Source organism: Xenopus tropicalis, chromosome 7 (genome assembly GCF_000004195.4).
Source record: "Xenopus tropicalis strain Nigerian chromosome 7, UCB_Xtro_10.0, whole genome shotgun sequence".
NCBI classification, from domain to species: domain Eukaryota; kingdom Metazoa; phylum Chordata; class Amphibia; order Anura; family Pipidae; genus Xenopus; species Xenopus tropicalis.
Genome location: NC_030683.2, coordinates 37,860,654 through 37,881,062, shown reverse-complemented (window position 1 = coordinate 37,881,062; position 20,409 = coordinate 37,860,654). Strand labels below are relative to the sequence as shown.

General features: G+C 37.7%; 1 protein-coding gene across 4 annotated transcripts in view; it reads right to left on the bottom strand.

Annotated features, from left to right (window-relative positions):
* The window catches only part of slc22a15.2 (solute carrier family 22, member 15, gene 2), a 130,204-nt gene that overhangs the window by 34,852 nt on the left and 74,943 nt on the right, over positions 1–20,409 (bottom strand). For all 4 annotated transcript variants that reach the window (XM_031905155.1, NM_001045714.1, XM_018095424.2 and 1 more), the window contains 2 exon segments: positions 12,407–12,492; positions 322–430 (listed from right to left, as the gene is read on the bottom strand). In XM_031905155.1, the coding sequence (XP_031761015.1) occupies positions 322–430; positions 12,407–12,492 (195 nt within the window).

The following is a 20,409-nucleotide window of genomic DNA, read 5'->3' as shown; positions in this document are numbered from 1 at the left end:
GGATTTTACATCTGCTTCAGGCATATTCTTCCAGTCATAAATACCCAAGCAAAGATAATCAATACTTAATCCGCCTTAGTAAATCTGTCCATAGAAGTTCATTTTGCTGACCGCAATAAATATGAAGTGAGGTGTATATTGGTTAAGCATTGTTGCAGAAATGAGCAATTTGTTTCAGTGCAAGTCTAGCTGTATAATTTGAGGAGTATTTTTTTTCAACACCAATCCCTGCAAACCAATGAGGACTGTTTTTTATTATTCCATAATTAACCAGCATGAGTTATAAAGCTAACTCTAAGAAAGTAAATACAGAATAGTTACCTTACTACTGTTGGATAAAGCTCTGACGTATAAATATACACCACATTGAAGGCTGCACTGACAGACAATTTTCCAAATAAGGCAAGGACTGTTGGATTTAGTAAATCACCTGAAATTAGAAAGAAATAAAATGTAATTTTTATCTGCAAAGATCAAGATTAGTGCACACAGTATTATTTTGTGAGCAGTTATTTTTTTTTTCTTTTACACAGCATCAAGTTTAGTCGACTTTAAGAGAAAAAAACATACATTCAAAATACAAAGTATCTTTTATTAGAAAACATATACACTGGCTAAATAATACACTGCAAGTCATTTTCAATGGTTGTACCCAATTTATATCTTGTTTATAAACTGCGAATTTTGCCACTTGCCTAGATTGTAAGCTCTTCTGGGTCACTTAACACAAAACACCTGCTGCTGCTTTCTCTCCATATAAACATATACATACAAAAAATACATTGAGGTATGTAAGGAGAGTATGTTTGGGCTTGTAAATTACCCTTGTAGCATATTGCAAGTGGGTGCCTTACTAGTAATTTCATCCCAGTGTCCCACCAGCTCCCCCAGTGATTTTTCTCCTGCCCTGTTCCCACCCTTCCAGTGATCTGACCACAATGTCTTACCCATACCTGCTGTCACTGGAGGGCAAAGGTTTAAAACTACTGGTAGATATCAGGCTGGTTAAGGACTGTGTGGAATAGGGTTGGTGGGGGTCAAAATTTTGCCAATCACCGTGTTAATAATGCATACATAATAACTGCAAAGGAGAGCCTTCGAGTCAGACCCATTACATAAGAGGCAACTAATTACTTTAAAGTTTAATTCATACTCTATTTTCATAGCATGAACTAATTTAAAGTGTTGCCTGACCATCCCTGTAAGACTTATGCCCGCACAAATGACCCCAAGCCTTGCTCTTTTATGGAATCATCATGCCTGTCTTAAGATGGCCAAATTGTCCAACTCCATAGTGAGAAGTTTTTTCAGGCTGTGAGTTCAATAAACAAATTGAGTACCACAGAGAGTAAGCAGAGAACCATAGAAAACCCTGTTATACTTTCTGCAGTGAAGTAAAAATGAATTACAGGATTTCTCACCATGTAGACCCCAGAATGTTATGTTTTAAAAAGACATTCTAATGTGCACCCATTATCTTCATCCAAACTGCAGATTTTTCTGTTCTGCCCAGCATTTTCACCTATTTCATGTATGCACCCGCTTACTGGCAGCCAAACACTTTCTAAAATAAACACTGAATCCGCCACTGTCTGTCTTCAAAGCATGAACTCTTCTTCAAAGGGTCGTCTGCCATGAAAGTCATTAATGAAACAAAATTAATCACAATATATTTCCTGTTGCTGGCTCTCCCTCCATGGCAACAGTAACTAGAAGTAACTAAGAAATCACTATCAGATTGGAATTCTTTGTGTTTGTGTAATTGTAGAACAGCAGGAAGCATTCATTTGCCCAAATTTTGAATCGGCAACAGCTTGAATATTTAGGTGGAAAATGTCTGAAATTTCTGAAAGAAAGGAGTCTCAAAAAACTCATAAGCAGACGTCTCATCCTTTGTGTTCAAGTGATCACCATGGTGGGTGCGGAATGATTTCTTGTGCATTATATCCCTCTCAATACATACATCTTTTTACAAAATTGTGTTTTTCTTTTGGGAATATAAAATGTCTTATTTCTTTCTTTATTATCTGATAAGAAAAGTTTTTTCTTTATCCAGTGGTTTATGGAAAGAGATTTAAAGGGGATCTGTTATCTTCAGGATTTGAAAAAGAACAAAAAACATTTTGCAATTCTTTTTGGAAAAACAAACTAAGCAACATGTCCATGGCTGCCAAAAAAACACCCCATAGGGCAGCCAGAAAGTGAGCCCAGCAACTGTCCTGTAATGAAAGGCTGTCACATGATATTGCAGATGTTCAAGTCATTAAGAGAAGAAACATGTACACTCAGAACACTTACGGTCTATGGGCATGTCATTGTTGTCTGTGAATCGTTAGGCTGCTAGCCTCACGCATATTTACATTTTACAGGGTATCAGTTTCAGTTTCTGATCCCTCTCTTCAGCAGTTTGGGGCTTTGCAAGGCAACCACAGGCAAATTACTAGATCTTCTTATAACAGGCAGATTTTTTAAAGGACAGGGATAACAACCCCCCTTTTAAGAGGGGCTGTTCACCTTTAAATTAACGTTTAGTATGCTGTAGAGGGTGCTATTCTGAAAAAAATTCCAATAGGTTCTCATTTTTTATTATTTGTGGATTTTGTATTATTAACTTTTTGTTCAGCAGCTCTCCAGTTTGGAATTTCATGAACTATCTGGTTGCTACAGTCAAATTTAACCTAGCAACCAGGCAGTAGTTTAAAAAGACAGGGATATGAACAGAGGAGTGGCTAAACAGAAAGATAAGGAATAAAAAGTAACAATAACATTGTAGCCTCAAAAAGCAATAGTTTTTTGGCTGACAGTGACCCTCATTTGAAAGCTGGAATCAGTCAGAAAAGAAAGGTAAATAATGCAAAAACTAATAATTGAAACATTGCAAAAAATTGGTCGTTTTTAAAAAAGTTAACTTAAAGGGGAAGCACCCTTTTAATAAACCTGTTTATATTAGCACGTTCCTATGTGCCAGAGCAACTCTCCCTATTAAAACAGATTTATAGAAACATGATTAGATTTTGTTTTGATCAGTCATATTGTATTTTCATTTTACAGGGTTATGCACAGAACCATTCCTGCCCCCCTACTAGCCACCTTGTGCTTTATATAGAAACAAATATTCTTCCTGGTCTGGAATCGCATAATTAGGCTGTGAATCTTTCTGCTTTATCTCTTCTACAACCAGTATAAAATAAATCTTATTCTCTATCTATAAATTACTAATCCCATTATAGAACACAGTAATCTTGATACAGATAATCAATTAAGTACATCACTGAAAGAGTGGAAATCAGAGAGCCTCCATAACTCACCGCCTGTTTATTAGATAGCAATTTCCAACAAATTCCATGTTACTCAATACCTCAATCTTGACTATATGTTAGAATAACAGTTTCTATTATTAATACTACTGTTTGATTTTAACTTGTTCCAGAATGTTAGACTTCTGTATTATAGCTGTACCTGTGTTTATGTATGTACTGGTCTGTGTTAGTGCCTTGCTATGCTATGTATAAGGCCATATGTAGAAACCACAGCAAAGGTTTCCAAGGTCCAGTGGCCCATAGCAACCAGCAGTTGCATTCTTCGTATTACTGTACAATGGGAACCCTAAAGTTTCACATTCTCTCCTAGGATATGCTATGGACTATGTTAATTCACATTAAAATTAACTTTGAGGCTTATTTATCAAAATGAAAATTTGTAAATTTTAGAGTTTTTTCAATAAAAACTCGAATGTTTTCTAATTTGTTAAAAAAACTCAAATTAAGCTGTTTAAATAAACATGAATGCTTTGAATTCATATACTACTCAACATTTTCTACAAACATGGGGTCTACAAACTCTCAAAAAAAGTCCCATTGACTTTTGCTTATACCCACAAGCTTTTATATGTTTTACATTTGTTTTTTTTTGCAAAAATTTTAATAAGAGCCTGGTACAAAAGCCCCCTAGTACCATGTAGATGACATTATTTTATTACAATTTACAATTAGTCTATATTTTTTTGTAACTGCTATTTGACTGCCTAGGTTTACTTACCCCTAGCAATCAGGCAGCAGCAGGGCCAGAGTGGGGTGTGCAAGGCCCAGCAGGGCTGCTACCCCAGGGGCCCCCACACTCCCTCTGGAGCCCCCACAGCCAGCTCGCTCACCCACTGCTAGGCAGGTGAGGATCAGGTCTGGGTTGGCGGGGCCCAGCAGGTTTTTTCCTGGTGTCCCACCAGCCCAGTCTGACCCTGAGCAGCAGTTTGACAGTAAGAATGAAATATCAATAGGAGAGGGGAATACCTTGATTTTTTGCCTCAGCATTTGCATGCCAGAAAAGATTTATGACAAAATAGTCTGGTGCCATTTTCACAATTCTTGTTTCAATTCTTGTTTATATTGGCTCAGTGTCGGCGACATGCACTTGGAGAATGCCACTCAGATCAAGTGTGGCCACATCCAGGTAACTGTTATGAGATGACTTCTCTGGAATTCACTCCCACAAACTATCAGACTTTCTCCCAATCTCTCTGCCTTCAAGAGATCTCTAAAAACACATTTATTCAGAGAAGCTTACCCTAATCTAGTTTAGCAACACCCTGTGCCCCACCTCTCACAACTCTGGTCATGCCCATTCCCACACCTTGTGTCTCAACCCTTTTTCCTTGTAGATTGTAAGCTCTTTTGGGCAGGGCCCTCTTCACCTCTTGTATCAGTTACTGATTGCTTTATATGTTACTCTGTATGTCCATGTATGTAACCCACTTATTGTACAGCGCTGCGGAATATGTTGGCGCTTTATAAATAAATGTTAATGTAATGTAATGACTTTTCAAAACGCACACATATTCATTCCCTTCCCACAGAGAGTGCTTGGAAAGTTTGAGTGAGGTGAAGGCAGGAAAAGCTCTGTAATAAAAGCTGATTGGCAAGATAGAGTCTGTGTCTTCCTTCTTCTGCGTCTTTTTCTGATACAATGTGTATGACAAATGACAGGAATGTAGTATTGCAAAGATGGATACTTATAATGTAACAGTCTTGTCAACCGTCTGGAATAATTTGTCACATATGCAACAAATGTATAGTTATAGCTTTCATTTTTTTTAACAGAACATGACATTTTTTAATGTCTTAACTTTCAGTTAGCGCTACGTTCAGAAGCCTTCCTAACTTGCAGCTTGTCATTAGGGATGTAGCGAACCTCAAAAAAATTGCGAATATTCGCGAACTTTGCGAACCCCATAGACTTCAATGGGAAGGCGAACTTTAAAAAATAGAAAAGCCATTTCTGCCCAGAAAACTGATTTTAAAGTTGTTTAAAGGGTGCCACGACCTGGACAGTGGCATGCAGGAGGGGGATCAAGGGCAAAAACCTCTGAAAAATTGACACACGCCGTTTTTCGAAATGATCGGTAATTTTGCGACTTTTTCGTATTTTCCGGCGCTTTCGTAAAGTTATCGTAAGTTTTGCGACTTTTTCGGAGCTTTCGTAACGTTATCGTAAGTTTTGCGACTTTTTCGGAGCTTTCGTAACGTTATCGTAAGTTTTGCGACTTTTTCGGAGCTTTCGTAACGTTATCGTAAGTTTTGCGACTTTTTCGGATCATTCGTACCGTTATCGTAAGTTTTGCGACTTTTTCGGATCACTCGTAACGTTATCGTAAGTTTTGCGACTTTTTCGGATCATTCGTACCGCTATCGTAAGTTTTGCGACTTTTTCGGATCATTCGTAACGTTATCGTAAGTTTTGCGACTTTTTCGGATCATTCGTAACGTTATCGTAAGTTTTGCGACTTTTTCGTACCGTTATCGTAAGTTTTGCGATTTTTTCGGAGAATTCGTACCGTTATCGTAAGTTTTGCGATTTTTTCGGCGAACAGTTCGCTACATCTCTACTTGTCATAAACTTTCCAAGTGGAGGACTTTTGTTTAAGCAACAACCGAAAGTTGTGGACAGCTTTTATTTTAAACTGCAAATTGATATGTTTGAAAACATTGAAGCACAGTTGGCTCCCACTTGTCTGGTTATCTTTGCAAAAGCTAGAAAGGATGACTGTGGCTAGAAAAGAAGATTTAGTTGGTAATTTGCCATTTAAGCTAAAACATGTGCGAAACTCAACATCAACAACATTTATGTATTTTACGGACATAAAAAAGAAAATGGAATATAATGAAACTGAAGTCTAGTGTAGCTTTAGCTCTTTTATTTTACCTGTACTAAAATGTTCACCCATGCATATTCAACTTTAAAGGGGAAGTTCACCTTTAAGCTAACTTTTAGTTTGTTATGGAATTACTTATTCCTAGGAACTTTGAAATTGGTTTTCATTATTTATTTTGCATAGTTTTTTTTAATTATTTCCATTTCTCTATCTCATTCTCTCTTCTTTCCAGATTTCAAGTGGGAGTCACTGACCCCAGCAACCAATAACTATTGCTCTGTAAGGCTAAAATTTTATTATTATTGTTACTTTTTATTACTTATCTTTCTATGCAGGCCCTCTGTTATTCTTATTCCCATCTCTTGTGTAAAATGCTGCCTGGTTGCTAGGATATCTAAAACCCTAGCAACTAAATAGCTGCTAAAATAACTAATGGAGAGCTGCTGGACAAGCTAAATAACTGGAAGGCCATAAGAAATAAAAAATGAAGACCAATTGCAAATTGTCTCAGAATATCTACATCATATTAAAAACTAATTTAAAGGTGAACTGCCCCTTAAATGAACAGTAAACTTAATTTCTATAGCTTACCAGGAGAACAAAACATTACTACTCTGAATATACAGGTATAAGTTTATTATCCATAATGCTTGGAAACTGAAATTTCCAGGGATCTCTCTGTAATTCATATAACCAATATAGTAATGTGAGGGGCTACAACAGCAGCATCTGACCTGCCTATCTCTGATGTCACCAATGGAGGTGGCGAGGCAATAAATACAGACTACAAGAGAGGAAAATGGGCCAAATAAAGCAAACCATGATGGATGAGTGGTGCCAGCCTGAACCCAGCTGCAAGAATTCATGCAGCTTAGTTGGGATCAAGTACAATGAACTGTTTTATTATTACAAAGAAAAAGGAAATTATTTGCTTAAAATAGACTCTATGGGAGATGGCCTCCCCATAATACAGAACATTCTAGATAATGGCTTTCCACATAAGGGATCCCATATCTGTATGCAAATATACATATTGGAATATGACATACTTGCCCAGACAGTTTCATTCTTCACAGATTTCTCTAGAATAGCACCCCTATTGGTGATAAATATATTGTTCTATTCTGTCTAAGCCAAAAAATGTTGAACACTTAACAAGCTGCACCTTTGCCCATTTTTCTCCATATACAGGAAAGTTTATGGTATATAACCTTGTTAACAGATAAAGACATTTTTCACTTTAAGGCTGATATGGGAAAATTGAACAGAAATAGAAATGTGTTGGCAAAAAGAAGAGAGTTAAAAATCCATACATTTACCATAAAATAAGCATCCTTATACACACAAAGCTCTTAATACTAAGGGTTTACTCTGAAGCTGGAGCACCACTACTGGAGATAACTCTGAAGTTGCAACGGCCCTGCCAATTTGTGACCAGGGAGAAAGAAGATTGTAAGTGTGTGTGCAAGTAGGTTTGCATTGCAGGGAACTGCAGATAAGACATCATAAGATGATTTCTGTCCAAAATGTAACAGTAAATCAAATATTCCAGAAAATGAAAAAGCCTATATCCTGTTAAGTTCTGAGCCGTTAAGCAAGACAGAAGAGGATAAGACATCAGGCTATTTTATATACAATTCAAGGCATTTTTTTCGCCCAACCTCAAATGAAAGGAAGATTAAACCATCAGTTATTTTTACCGTTGAAAGAAGAAAATGGGAAAAAATGCTTTAATCTGAAAGTGGAAATAGTACATATACAGTCTGCTAAAATAATGAGCATATTTTGACATACATAACTAAAACACTGTTTTCCTTGTTCATTTCCTTGCAAATGGCTTATTTTACTTAAGTGTATAAAAATGCACAGCGCAGCAGTTAATTAAAAATCTCCACAAACCCAAAATGTCAGCTTACAGTTAAAGAATATTGGGATCAGATAGAACCAGCATAAAAGAGCAGAAAGAAAAACCAGGATTTGCCTAAAGGAAACAGGTCATTGTCAGATGGTTAAGAAAATGACAAACAACCGCTGCACATTGGCTCCAAGAACAAAAGAAGTAATATAAGATAAATAAGTTAAATAAGCTGGCCAATTTAGGTTTTAGAGTGGTATCAACTCTATAAATGAAAGGACAGGGCAAAAAATATATGATATGGGAGAAGTAGAAGTGCTCACCCAAGCTGAGATTTCTGACAACTACTACTGTTTATGCAGAGAGAACTAAAGCAAGTGCAAAATAAAAACAAGAAATCACCTTATTTTTTACCCATAATGCTGCAGTTTTCCCAGAATGCCGGCTAAGGAGCGTGTACCACATATTGTGTGCAACTTACCTATGTGGAAGCTAATTACTGGCTAAACTGGAAAACCCACACAACCTACACAATTTTCACCAATTAAAAGCACGATTGGAAAAAATTCGGACTAACCATGATAATTTCTGATGTGCGTTAATTGCATGAAAATTTGTATCGTGGTTGTATGAAAATAATGTGGTGCGATCCTAAAGGTACGAAATTTTCGTACCCGAATGATTGTAGATTTTGGAAGCCTCCCATAGGAATCAATGGCACTCTGCAGCTCCAACCTGACCAAAGGAAAGTCATGATAACGAAGCTTGAATGAATTCTGAAACTTTCGTAGTCGTTGCGCCAATATGATTTTGTCGCAGAAATTGACGCAAAGCACAAAAAAGTCTAAAAGTTCGGTCTTTGATGAATGGGCCCCTTTTAAGTGTGCAAATAATTCAAAGAAAGTCAGTAACACAGACAGGCTAAGAGGCAGGTGTTAATTGTAGTGCCCTCCCACACATCCCACACATGCTCCCTATACTTTGCACCTTATTCAGCAAAATGCAAGCAAATGGCATTTTTGTGCATGGGACAATTAACACTACTGACATTCTATCTGTCCACACTGTTTAACTGCAAGCTGACTGCATCTCTCCTCACTTTCCTCACTTGTGAGACAGCGTAGCTTTTAAAATAGAAATGCTAAAAGAATCTAAATTATTTAAATTTCTAGCTGTGCATCATTAAAACGTTGGAAAGTTTAAATCCATCCATACATTTAAATTACTTTTACAAAATGTGAGTTATTTGAACTCTAAAGAAATAGTGTTTAAAAGGTTAGGTAAATTATTCTTTGCATGAAAATACCAGTCTGTTGATTCAGCCCTGCAGCAGTTTGTGTCTGCGATGCATGCAGATTTGTATGAATTTTCCTTATTTATAATTAAATGCCTTGGATTTATAAATGTTCTATTTTTTATTCCAAGTTGAGGGGCAGTGTCAGGTGAGCTATCCCAGCAGCAGAGGCAACATTAATTTGGAGAACCATACTTGACATAATGCAATGTAAAGGCAAAAAGGAGAAAAGTGCAAAACACAGGTGCAAATTTTCATGTTTTTTGCCCACAATGCACAACCACATGCTGAAAAGCTCTCTATTTAGCGTACTAATTAGCACTCCAGCACTTGTGCCATTCCCAAGCCCTTTAGTATTGTTTTGTGTTAAAAGGGGCTTTGTGCCTTGAGTGGCATATAACATCATATAACATCGAGTCAATTTAAATCTGCATTCACCCATAGACACTGCAGCTATTATATTGCTTGCTCAAAGTGCACACATTCTCCAAAGAATTGCAAGCTTGGAGGTGATAAATACATGTTACAGTTAACATGCCAGCTTCATGCTTATACTAATCTACTAGTGTTATTTATTAAGTGCAGTGAGCAATTGTGCTTACACTTCATCACAATTCATATGCAAATACGCTAAAGTCCAGTTGATTTTTGTGTTCCAGGTGATAAATACATGTTCCAGTTAATATAACATCAGCAGATGTCTATAACACCTATGCATAAATGCCCAGAAGCAATGTTCTGCTATCACTCTAAACTATCATCATTGTACATTTATTGCTCCTTAGCTAAAGGAGGCCATACATGTTAAGATCCGCTCTTTTGGTGAGGTCGACAAATGAGTGGATCTTTTTCTGTTATGCCCATCTAAAATGGGTGATACCGGGCTAATTCGATTGAATTAAAACAACGGGTATATGGCCTGTCGGACCAAGGACTGCATCAATCAGCCAATTTGGTCCCCAATCCGACCGTAAAATAAAACCTGCAAATCAAAATCTGCCCATAGACAGGCAGATAATCTGCCGAATTGATCTGAAGGACCTGAATTGGCAGCTGAAATCTGCTGTTTCTGGGCTAAAATAGATTTAAAAAATTCAATTTTGTGCAAACTATTCTGTGATACTGGGGCCAAAACAAATGGACCACACCCCTGTGCTAGACTCCCATATAGTGGAAGAAAACTTGACCTGAAAAGTGATATGAGACCATACTGGTATATCCACTGGCAAAATAGGCATGCCACTCATGTGTCACCTATATGCAAGTGCAATTTATTCTATTATTATTACTATTATTAAACTTGACCCACCTGTATATAGTACTGTATCTACACCAAATTCATACACAGATACAAGCACAGGGCCACACAGGGCTACACTGTTAGTTCCAAAAACCTGCTGCTGCTCTATAAATAAATAAATGATGATTATTATAAGACAATTGCGCTGCCCTGCTGCAAATGTCTCACACTGAGTACATTTAAGGACATAAATGCATGTTTCTTTGAAATAGTGAAGAGGTTGTGAGCTACATCTGATATCCATTGCCCCAAGATAACCTCTACATATGTGCAGTTTAACTCAGTAACATGCCATGACCACAGGTCAGGATCATCAGGCAATGAGAAGATAAGGTAAAGAGCATAATTCCATTTTGACAGAATGCTATACAATGAGAACACACTGTGAAATGAAAATAAAACATTATGCGAAGGCTCACAGTGAGGTCAAGATATGTATTGAGCAGGTTTTACCCAGCAGGAAAATGTGAGTCAAGCAGTGTCAAGGAGGGAGGGGGACTAAAAGGGTCCTTGCCTCCCTCACATACAAATCCTATTATTAGCATTTTATTCTTATATGAATATAACAGGTTTTTGTCCTCATCTAAATTCCATATCTGTCACCGATGTTATATGCCCTTTGCTGTGCTTCTATCTATTACTATCTTTAAATAATACAGAATGTTTCTATATATCATAATGCAAGGTTTTTAATTATGTGTATTTTATACCAGTACATGGCAATAGCTAAAATAAATAGCAAAAGCCTTGCTAAAGGACAAAGTCACATTCATTATCACTTTTCTGTAATCTTATTTTTTAAGCACTTTTTTTTTAAACCTGAATTGTGAGAATTGTGTTCAACATCTTGGGACGTTAAGGGTAAATAGGAGTTTAGCCAGGGTAATAATCATGGGGCTGGTCAATGGATGGTGACATGCTCCTTTGGCTTACATGAGCAGCTGCTATTTGTACCTGGCTACAACCAGAAAACAATGAAATGTCTTTGCGCCAGCTTCATGCTAATAATAATCTACTAGTGTTATTTGGCCTACAACCTTACAACCTTATAAGTGCAGTGAGCAAAGTGCAAACACAATTGTGCTTACACTTCATCGCAATTCATATGCAAATACGCTAAAGTCCAGTTGATTTTTGTGTTCTATGTAGAGGTGATGTTTGCAATATATGCTTAGGGTGCTCAGAAAACCCTGAAGCCACTGCCTGGTCTGGATATAACAGTAGCCCCAATATTCCTCTGTGTCAATAGGTGCAAAGGGGCTGGATTCAGAATGGGAGGCAGGAAATACTAAGCAGCACCGAGCGCAATTGTACAGAAGTGCAAGGGGTGCATTTTGATGACTGTAACTTGTAATGGATGTTTTTATTAAATAAGCAGGGCTGCAACTGCACTTGTGCTCATAAATGACACCAAAAGTGTGATATTTAAGAGAAAGAGGGCAATTTCAGAGAACGTGTAAATGAAGACACAAAATTTTTTTTTTTTTATAAGCTGCGTGCATGCACTAGGTGCAACAAGAGGATGGCATGGCAATACTGAGTTTAAAGTCTCCTGCAGCACTAGGATACACTAGACCTTCAAAGACCTAATACTTTGTTCAAAGACAAGATAAATTAAAATGAAGATATTTTTATAATTACAATATTTTTACATTATAATATTTTTTCCTAAAAGTAAAGTTACAAAAATATTTCACATACTCAGAACATGTTGACATAACAATGACATTAATAATTAATTAGAATAAACAGTATAATTTATTTTTCTAAATTATAAAAGGCATTAAAATTGTACAAAAACATGTAACTCACCATTAGTTTCAGGTAAGAATATTGTAAAGATGCAGGCAAAACCAGCAAAACCCAAAAATCCAGCTGTTGCTTTTCTTCTCCCAGACCTAAACAAAGAAATTACACAGTATATTCTGTTACTTCAGAACTACCAGTGGCTCCTTTTATGCTTAAAGAAACAATCTGGAAATGAAACTCTGGGTTTTATTTTCAAATATGCACTTTTTAACATTGTTTAGAAGTGGAGGATTGATTTTGTGCTTGCATTTGAACCCTTCAAATATTGGGGGATTAACTGCACTTTTACACTAGCATTAATATTCCTCTGCAGTAGATGGTTTTGCTACAAACCTGTAAAAGACCTGATGATGGAAATCAGTATTAGAAAGTTAAAGCACAATTCATATTGATTGTTTCCAATACAATGTAACTATAATACAAAACAAGTATTCCTGATTCTTAGGGGCTGATTTCAAATCCGAATTGGAAAAATTCAGATTGGAAACGAACATTTTGCGACTTTTTCGTATTTTTTGCGATTTTTCCGGCGTCTTTACGATTTTTGCGTAAAAACGCGAGTTTTTCGGCGTCTTTGCGAAAGTTGCGCAAAGTCGCGATTTTTTCGTAGCGTTAACACTTGCGCGCAAAGTCGCACCTTTTTCGTAGCGTTAAAACTTAAAAGGCGTGACGTTTCGCGCATGTTTTAACGCTACGAAAAAATTTCGACTTTGCGCAACTTTCGTAAAGACGCCGAAAAACTCGCGTTTTTACGCAAAAATCGTAAAGACGCCGAAAAAAATCGCAAAATTACCGATCATTACGAAAAAAACGCAAACGGACGCATTCGGCCCGTTCGTGGGTTAGTAAATGTGCCCCTTAGCGTTAACATTAGACCAAAAAAATTTCTTTTTACTGTACTTTGTGTTAATTGGATTTTTACATATATATCTGATTTATTTATTGCTTTTTTATTTCAGAAAACATTTATAATAACATACTGTAGGTACAGTTACATTTTATAGTAGCTTCCCTACATACAATTAAAAATGAATAATTTCCCCTATACCTTGAGATATAAAATCTTTACCTATAATTGTATGATAGAAGCCTAGAATACAATATAAGCCAGTACAATTAGGAACTTTTATACACTGGTGAAATTGGCACACAAAAAAGGACTAGCTTGTTTCGGACAGTTCAGTAGTGAAACTAGGACAAGAAAATGCCCATATTTTAGAGATCACACATTATTCCCATATTTAGGACTCAGGGGACCTTCAAAAACTGGCTGAATACCAGTGATAATTTTACCCCTGAGCTGATTTGCAGTCACACAAGTGTAACTAGACACTAGTGAACAGGCAATGTTTCTTATTCCAGCCACTATAGCTGACCACTTTAGCACTTGGCATTAACCAGACCAAGCAATAATTGGCACCACCACATTTGTAAGGTGCAAGCTGCTGCTTAAAGCCTAGATGCGGTATCAGTTATAATATAATGTTAGCTTGCCTTCCAACATTTCCTGACCAACACTTAGGGGCTGATTTACTAAGACACGAATTCGAATCCGAATTGGAAAAATTCCGATTGGAAAACGAACATTTTGCGACTTTTTCGTATTTTTTCGGCGCCTTTACGACTTTTCGGAAATGATCGCGACTTTTTCGTTACCAATACAATTTGCGCGAAAAAACGCGAGTTTTTCGTAGCCATTACGACTTGTGCGAAAAAACGCGAGTTTTTCGTAGCCATTCCGAAAGTTGCGCAAAATCTGGTGGTTTTTTCGCAGCTTTAAAACTTGCGCGAAAAGTTGCGATTTTTTCGTAGAGTTAAAACTTAAGCGAAACGTCGCGCCTTTTAAGTTTTAACGCTAAGAAAAAGGCGCGACTTTTCGCGCAAGTTTTAAAGCTGCGAAAAAACCACCAGATTTTGCGCAACTTTCGGAATGGCTACGAAAAACTCGCGTTTTTTCGCGCAAATCGTATTGGTAACGAAAAAGTCGCGATAATTTCCGAAAAAATCGCAAAATACCGATCATTACGAAAAAAACGCAATCGGACGCATTCGGCCCATTCGTGGGTTAGTAAATGTGCCCCTTAGGTTTGCATATGCTATTTAGGCTTGCTAAGCATGTGCAGTTAAGAATTAAAGTTCTGTGTTCATTTGCAAAAAGCCACATAATTTTAAGGATTTGGATTCGGTTCGGCCGGGCACTTGGATTCGGCAGAATCCAAATCCTGCTGACAATGGCAGAATCTTGGGCAAATCCCAAACTGAATCCCGGATTTAGTGAATCTCTAGTGTTTCCCATTAGAAATATGAGAAACCCACTGCCAAAAACACAGGCAGTGATAAAAGAGGGACCTCTTCTAGACGTTCCACCTGTCACTGCTACTATTAAAAAAATAAGGCATTTAAGTTCATAGTAACCACCAGAAAAGCTGAAAAAGGAGTAATATTGTTATTAACAGAGAGCCTGCACTCCTTTCTAGCCAATATGATCCAAATAAGCTCTGGTAATGGTCTTTATTTTCACAATTTTTTTTTACATTTTTTTTGGCTTTGCACAAGATTCTGCTTATGAAAGCAGCAACTAATTTGCCTAATGCTACTAAAATCAGAATGTGGCATTTACACTTGCTTTGGCCCATGTGGCAGTGCGAAGTGGGCTCTCAGTTGAAGCTTTTAGGGATCACTGAGGTGCCACCCATAGTTCTCTCTGCATTGCTATGTGACCGCAATAAGCAAGCACAACGCTGCAGGATCAGTCTCTGACCCTCATTAATCAGTTGTTACAGGGGCTCCCAAGGCACTCTAAATCTAATCAAAAAGGTGAGCTCTCGCAAGTCGCAGTTTAAAGCTACAGAGCTGAAATATTCACTTTCTCACAATGCCTAGCCTAATTACATACTTTACTTGAGAGATTGTAAGATACCATGTGCTCTGTTCAGTACCTGTTAAAACATAATTACATTTGTTTAATACAGTCTAGTGCTGCATCCTTTGTAACACTTGTGCCTCTTTGTATATAATTCTGTAAACTACTGTCTGCAATATTTTTGCTTTTCTTTTTACAGTCCATGGTTTTGTCGTTCTGCTAAATAAATATCTAAAAGCTTTAATTAACTACATTGATTTGCACATGAAAATGCCAGACTCTTCTTTAAGGTGATTTGCCAGCAAATGTGGCCAGTGCTGCTCTATGTAAACCTCTTGCCATAAAAGATGAGGCAAGTCAATAAAAGTTATATAATCATCTGAATTTAAGAGTATTTTGTAAATTGTTAAATATTTTAATGTCAATACAATATTTGCTAAAAATAATTAGATAATTTATATATAATTATTAATATTTAAAGACAGTATTAAACTAGCAGGCATCTTGAAAAAAAAAACAGAAACAAAATTTGGTGCATGCACGAGTATTCAAACTTTTGCAGCAATAACAATTTAAGTCATGTACAGGTGTATGGGACCCGTTATCCAGAAACCCATTATCTAGAAAATTCTGTATTACGGAAAGGCCATCTCCCATAGATTCCATTATAAGCAAATAATTAGAATTTTTGTAAATGATTTCCTTTTTCTCTGTAATAATACAACAGTACCTTATACTTGATCCCAACTAAGATATAATTAATCCTTATTGGAGGTAAAACAAGTCTATTGCCTTTATTCAATTTTTAAATGATTTTTTAGCAGATTTAAGGTATGGAGATCCAAATTACAGAAAGATCCCTTATCCGGAAAACCCCAGGTCCCAAGCATTTTGCATAACAGGTCCCATATCTGTACCAGTCATTTGCACACTGTTAGGTAAAAAATATAATTCTTATAAGAAATATAAAATTGCCTTTCAACACACTGACAAAGAAATCCTTACAAATTAAATCTTGATTTTTACTGTGATTCAAGGAATTGTAACACAAAAACACTTGAAACAGGGGGAAAAAAAGGAATTGTCAGGAAATGTTGCCATATTTAGAAGCCTTTAATAGTATTTTTCCTGCATAAAAATTGTAATATTGTTTTAAGTGAGTTCCAGGACATTCCCATGGAGTTGAATTGTGGTTCATATTACACTAAATGAAAACATTTTCACAGCTTTTCACTTCGGTTCTCTAAAATTGTAGCTGCAATGTATTTCACATTTTTTTTCTACTGTGAAAAAATACCATGAAAGAATAATAAATATGCCAACGTTTTCAATACTGTTTACTTGTGATTAAATGTAAACAGAAAGGATTTTCCAAATTTTGTTTACATCTGGCCTAGTTCCCTATAGTGTAGCACAAGTTTATTTAGGTTAGCTGGATGAAGACTTTAATTTTCAAATTGTGCCACTGATTCTGAATCAGATTGAGATCTTGATCTTTTAATGGGCTATTGAAGGCCTTTCACCTTGTTGTTCTAGTGCCAGTCTGATGTTACTTTGGTCTTGCTTTTGTTCTGCTAAAGATGTATTTTCACCCAAAACTTTAGTATCAAAGTAAAATTGGAATTATACCAGTATTTGGCACCATACACATTTTATTCTGTTTTAATAAGATGCCCAGTCTGTGATGAATAAAACCAATGCCACAGAATGATGCTACCACCACAATACTTCACTGTATTCTTTTACAGCAAGGGCAATATTTAGATTTGAACCACATAAACTAATTTAAAATGTAGCCAAAAAGCTTTCTCTTGGTCTCTTAATTGGCTTACTTAAGCCTTTTGGTAAACTCTAGAAGCGCTTTCACATGGTTTTTGAGTAATGGCTTTGTGCCACTCCTTCCCCCCAATTAAGGTAGTGTCATGCAGAGCTCTTCATATGGATGACCCCTATCTACAATGTAGAATAGTGAAGGCAGCATCATGCTGTTGGACTAGGCATATTGATAAGAGAAAAGGGTAATGGTGAAAAACACAGGAAAGGGGAACCTGTTTCAGTCTTCAACAAAAATGCATCCTTCTGCAAAATAAAGATCCAAAATACAAGGCCATAATACGTACAGAAGTGGCTCGAGAAAATAAGTGAAAGTAATTCAATGGCCCACAGCTCTGATTTCAATCTAACTTAAAATCTTGAATTTGTGATTTCCGGCATATTCTGTGAAACAGTTGGCAAACAAACCTTCTGTACAGGGCACCTTGTTGCCTTGTTTTGCCACAGGGTTGGCTGAAGTCAGAGGCTGCCCTGCTAAGCATTTTTAAAGGCTCCATCATTTCATTTCAAAGACACATGAAACGACCCATCTGCCCTGTAATTTGATTTGGTCAATTTAATGCAGTAGTTAACCTTTAAATTAACTTTTAGTATGATGCAAACAGTGATATTTGCAATTGATATTCATTTATTATAGTTTCTGAGTAATTTAGCTTTTTTTTTTCAGCAACTCCCCAGTTTGGAATTTCAGGAGTAGTTGTTTGAATGACAGTCGGGGAGATAAAAAGGTGAGGTCTTAAACAGTAATCTAAGTAAAAAAATTTAAATGATGTTGTAGCCTCGCAGAGCAAGTTTTCAAAAAAATAATTACAAAAGTAGAAAACAATGATAAAATATTAATAGAATAGACCAGTGCTGTCCAACTGGCAGCCCGGGGGCCGCATGCGCCCAGCGACCCCCCTCTGTGTGGCCCCCTACCTGTCTGGCTGCTTTGATAACTTACCTTTGTGTAAGATTTAAATGGTATCAGTACTGGCCCCCTGCATGGTTAACACCTCAGATTCAGGCTGTAAACCCCCTGTATTGTTTACAAATGTAATCCCCTGTGTTGTTCACACCTTTTAATGCCTGCATTGTTCATCCCCTGCATTGTTCACACCTCAGGCTGTAATCACCCACATTGTTCACCTGTCCACACCTCAGACAGACTGTAGGAGCAGTAGAAACCCAAAAATAAACCCTGCACACTATAAAAAGAACATATACTGAGGTGGTACTGAAATTAAAAAGTTTTTTAATATATAGTTATTGTGCAGACTGTAGGAGCAGTGGCAGCATTGTGTCATTGTAGGCTGCCTGTGTGTGCCATACTCTGCCTACCCTATGCTGCCTGTGTGTGCAATACACACAGGCAGGGTAGGGAAGGCAGAGTATGGCACACACAGGCAGGGTAGGGAAGGCAGAGTATGGCAAACACAGGCACGGTAGGGAAGGCAGAGTATGGCACACACAGGCAGGGTAGGGAAGGCAGAGTATGGCACACACAGGCAGGGTGGGGCAGGCAGAGTGTGGCGCACACAGGCAGGGTAGGGAAGGCAGAGTATGGCAAACACAGGCAGCATAGGGCAGGCAGAGTATTGCACACACAGGCAGGGTAGGGAAGGCACAGTATGGCACACACAGGCAGAGTGGGACAGGCAGAGTGTGGTGCATACAGGCAGGGTAGGGAAGGCAGAGTATGGCAAACACAGGCAGCATAGGGCAGGCAGAGTATGGCACACACAGGCAGCATAGGGCAGGCAGAGTATGGCACACACAGGCAGGGTAGGGAAGGCACAGTATGGCACACACAGGCAGGGTGGGACAGGCAGAGTGTGGCGCACACAGGCAGGGTAGGGAAGGCAGAGTATGGCAAACACAGGCAGCATAGGGCAGGCAGAGTATGGCACACACAGGCAATGTAGGGAAGGCAGAGTATGGCAGGTTTTTGCTGTACTACCACCATTAATATGGCTATGGTCATGCGATAACATGGCTGTGGTTTCAAGTGGGTGTGGTTTTAAAAGAGAGAGTGGTCAAAACTAGCTTCCATTATCGGCCCTCCACCACGGAGGCCGGAAAAATTCCAGCCCTCGTGCCACAGAAGTTGGACAGCACTGGAATAGACCAATAGAAAGGTTGTTAAAAGTTGGCCAGCTTAAAGTATATTGCAATATATAGACAAACAATCCCTGTTTTGCTTAAAGGAGAAGGAAAGTCATTTTGGCATTTTACTTAGTCAACTTGACATTTTAATAGATTTGCCACATTAGTGCCACCTAGAACAATATATTTATGCTGCAGAAACCATTAACATGCCTGAGTAAACAGCTTTAGAAGCTTTCTCCTTTTGCTTAAGATATCAGCTGCCATTTTAGGCAGCTTCCTTCCTGCAGTCTCTAGCTGTTATAGCTGAGATCACACATTCCCAAGGGATGGGGGAGGGAGTTCTTAGCATTCTGGTGGGAGGGAGAGCAGGAGAGGGGAGAGAACTGGGCAGACTCTGGGCCCAGGAATTAAGGCTGTTTCTGAGAGAGGAAGTCAGACACTGGAACATCATTTTTAAAAAAAAGAGACTACAAATCCTGTGTTTCTTTTGATAGAGGAGTGCAGCATTACTGTAAGTGCTCATGGCTGTATTTACATAGACCTTTCTGATAAAGCTTACTTAGTTTTTACCTTTCCTTCTCCTTTAAAGGGGAGGGCATTTCTTGGTAGCTTAATGCACAGAATGTCTTAATGTCCTATATATATTGAAAATGGGTGAGTGCAGAGGATTTCTTGTTGTTGTCTATATCTATTTTGTGGTCATAACCTCATTGCACCCCCCAATGGTTTGAAATGTATTGGTTGAGCACAACTTTCCCTTTTTTAAGTACCATCTATACCATGTCAAGTTTATATGACTTTCAAGGTCGGAAAAAAACTAATGTTAGTAAATGTGCCCCTAAAAGTTAACATAAATATGAAGTACCTATTTAAGCATTCTTTGGAGGTTATGTAATAAAAGGCTCTAAGTTTGCCCATGTGCAGTAACCTATAGCAACCAGTCATCAGGTAGAATTTGCTGGTCACCTGTTTAAAAGCAAACATCTTATTAGTTGCTATGGGTTACTGCACATGGGCAAACTAAGTGCCTTTTGTCATATATGGGGGGTGTCTATAAACCAGCAGCAGCGAGTGTCTCTTTTAAGAATTAGAATGAATTGATTAAAATAAAGTCTATGGGAGATGGACTTCCTGTAATTCGGAGCTTTCTGGATAACGGATCCCAGACCTGTATATATGCAGGCATCAATTAGCTTTATTTTCAGATCCTCACTCAGTTGCT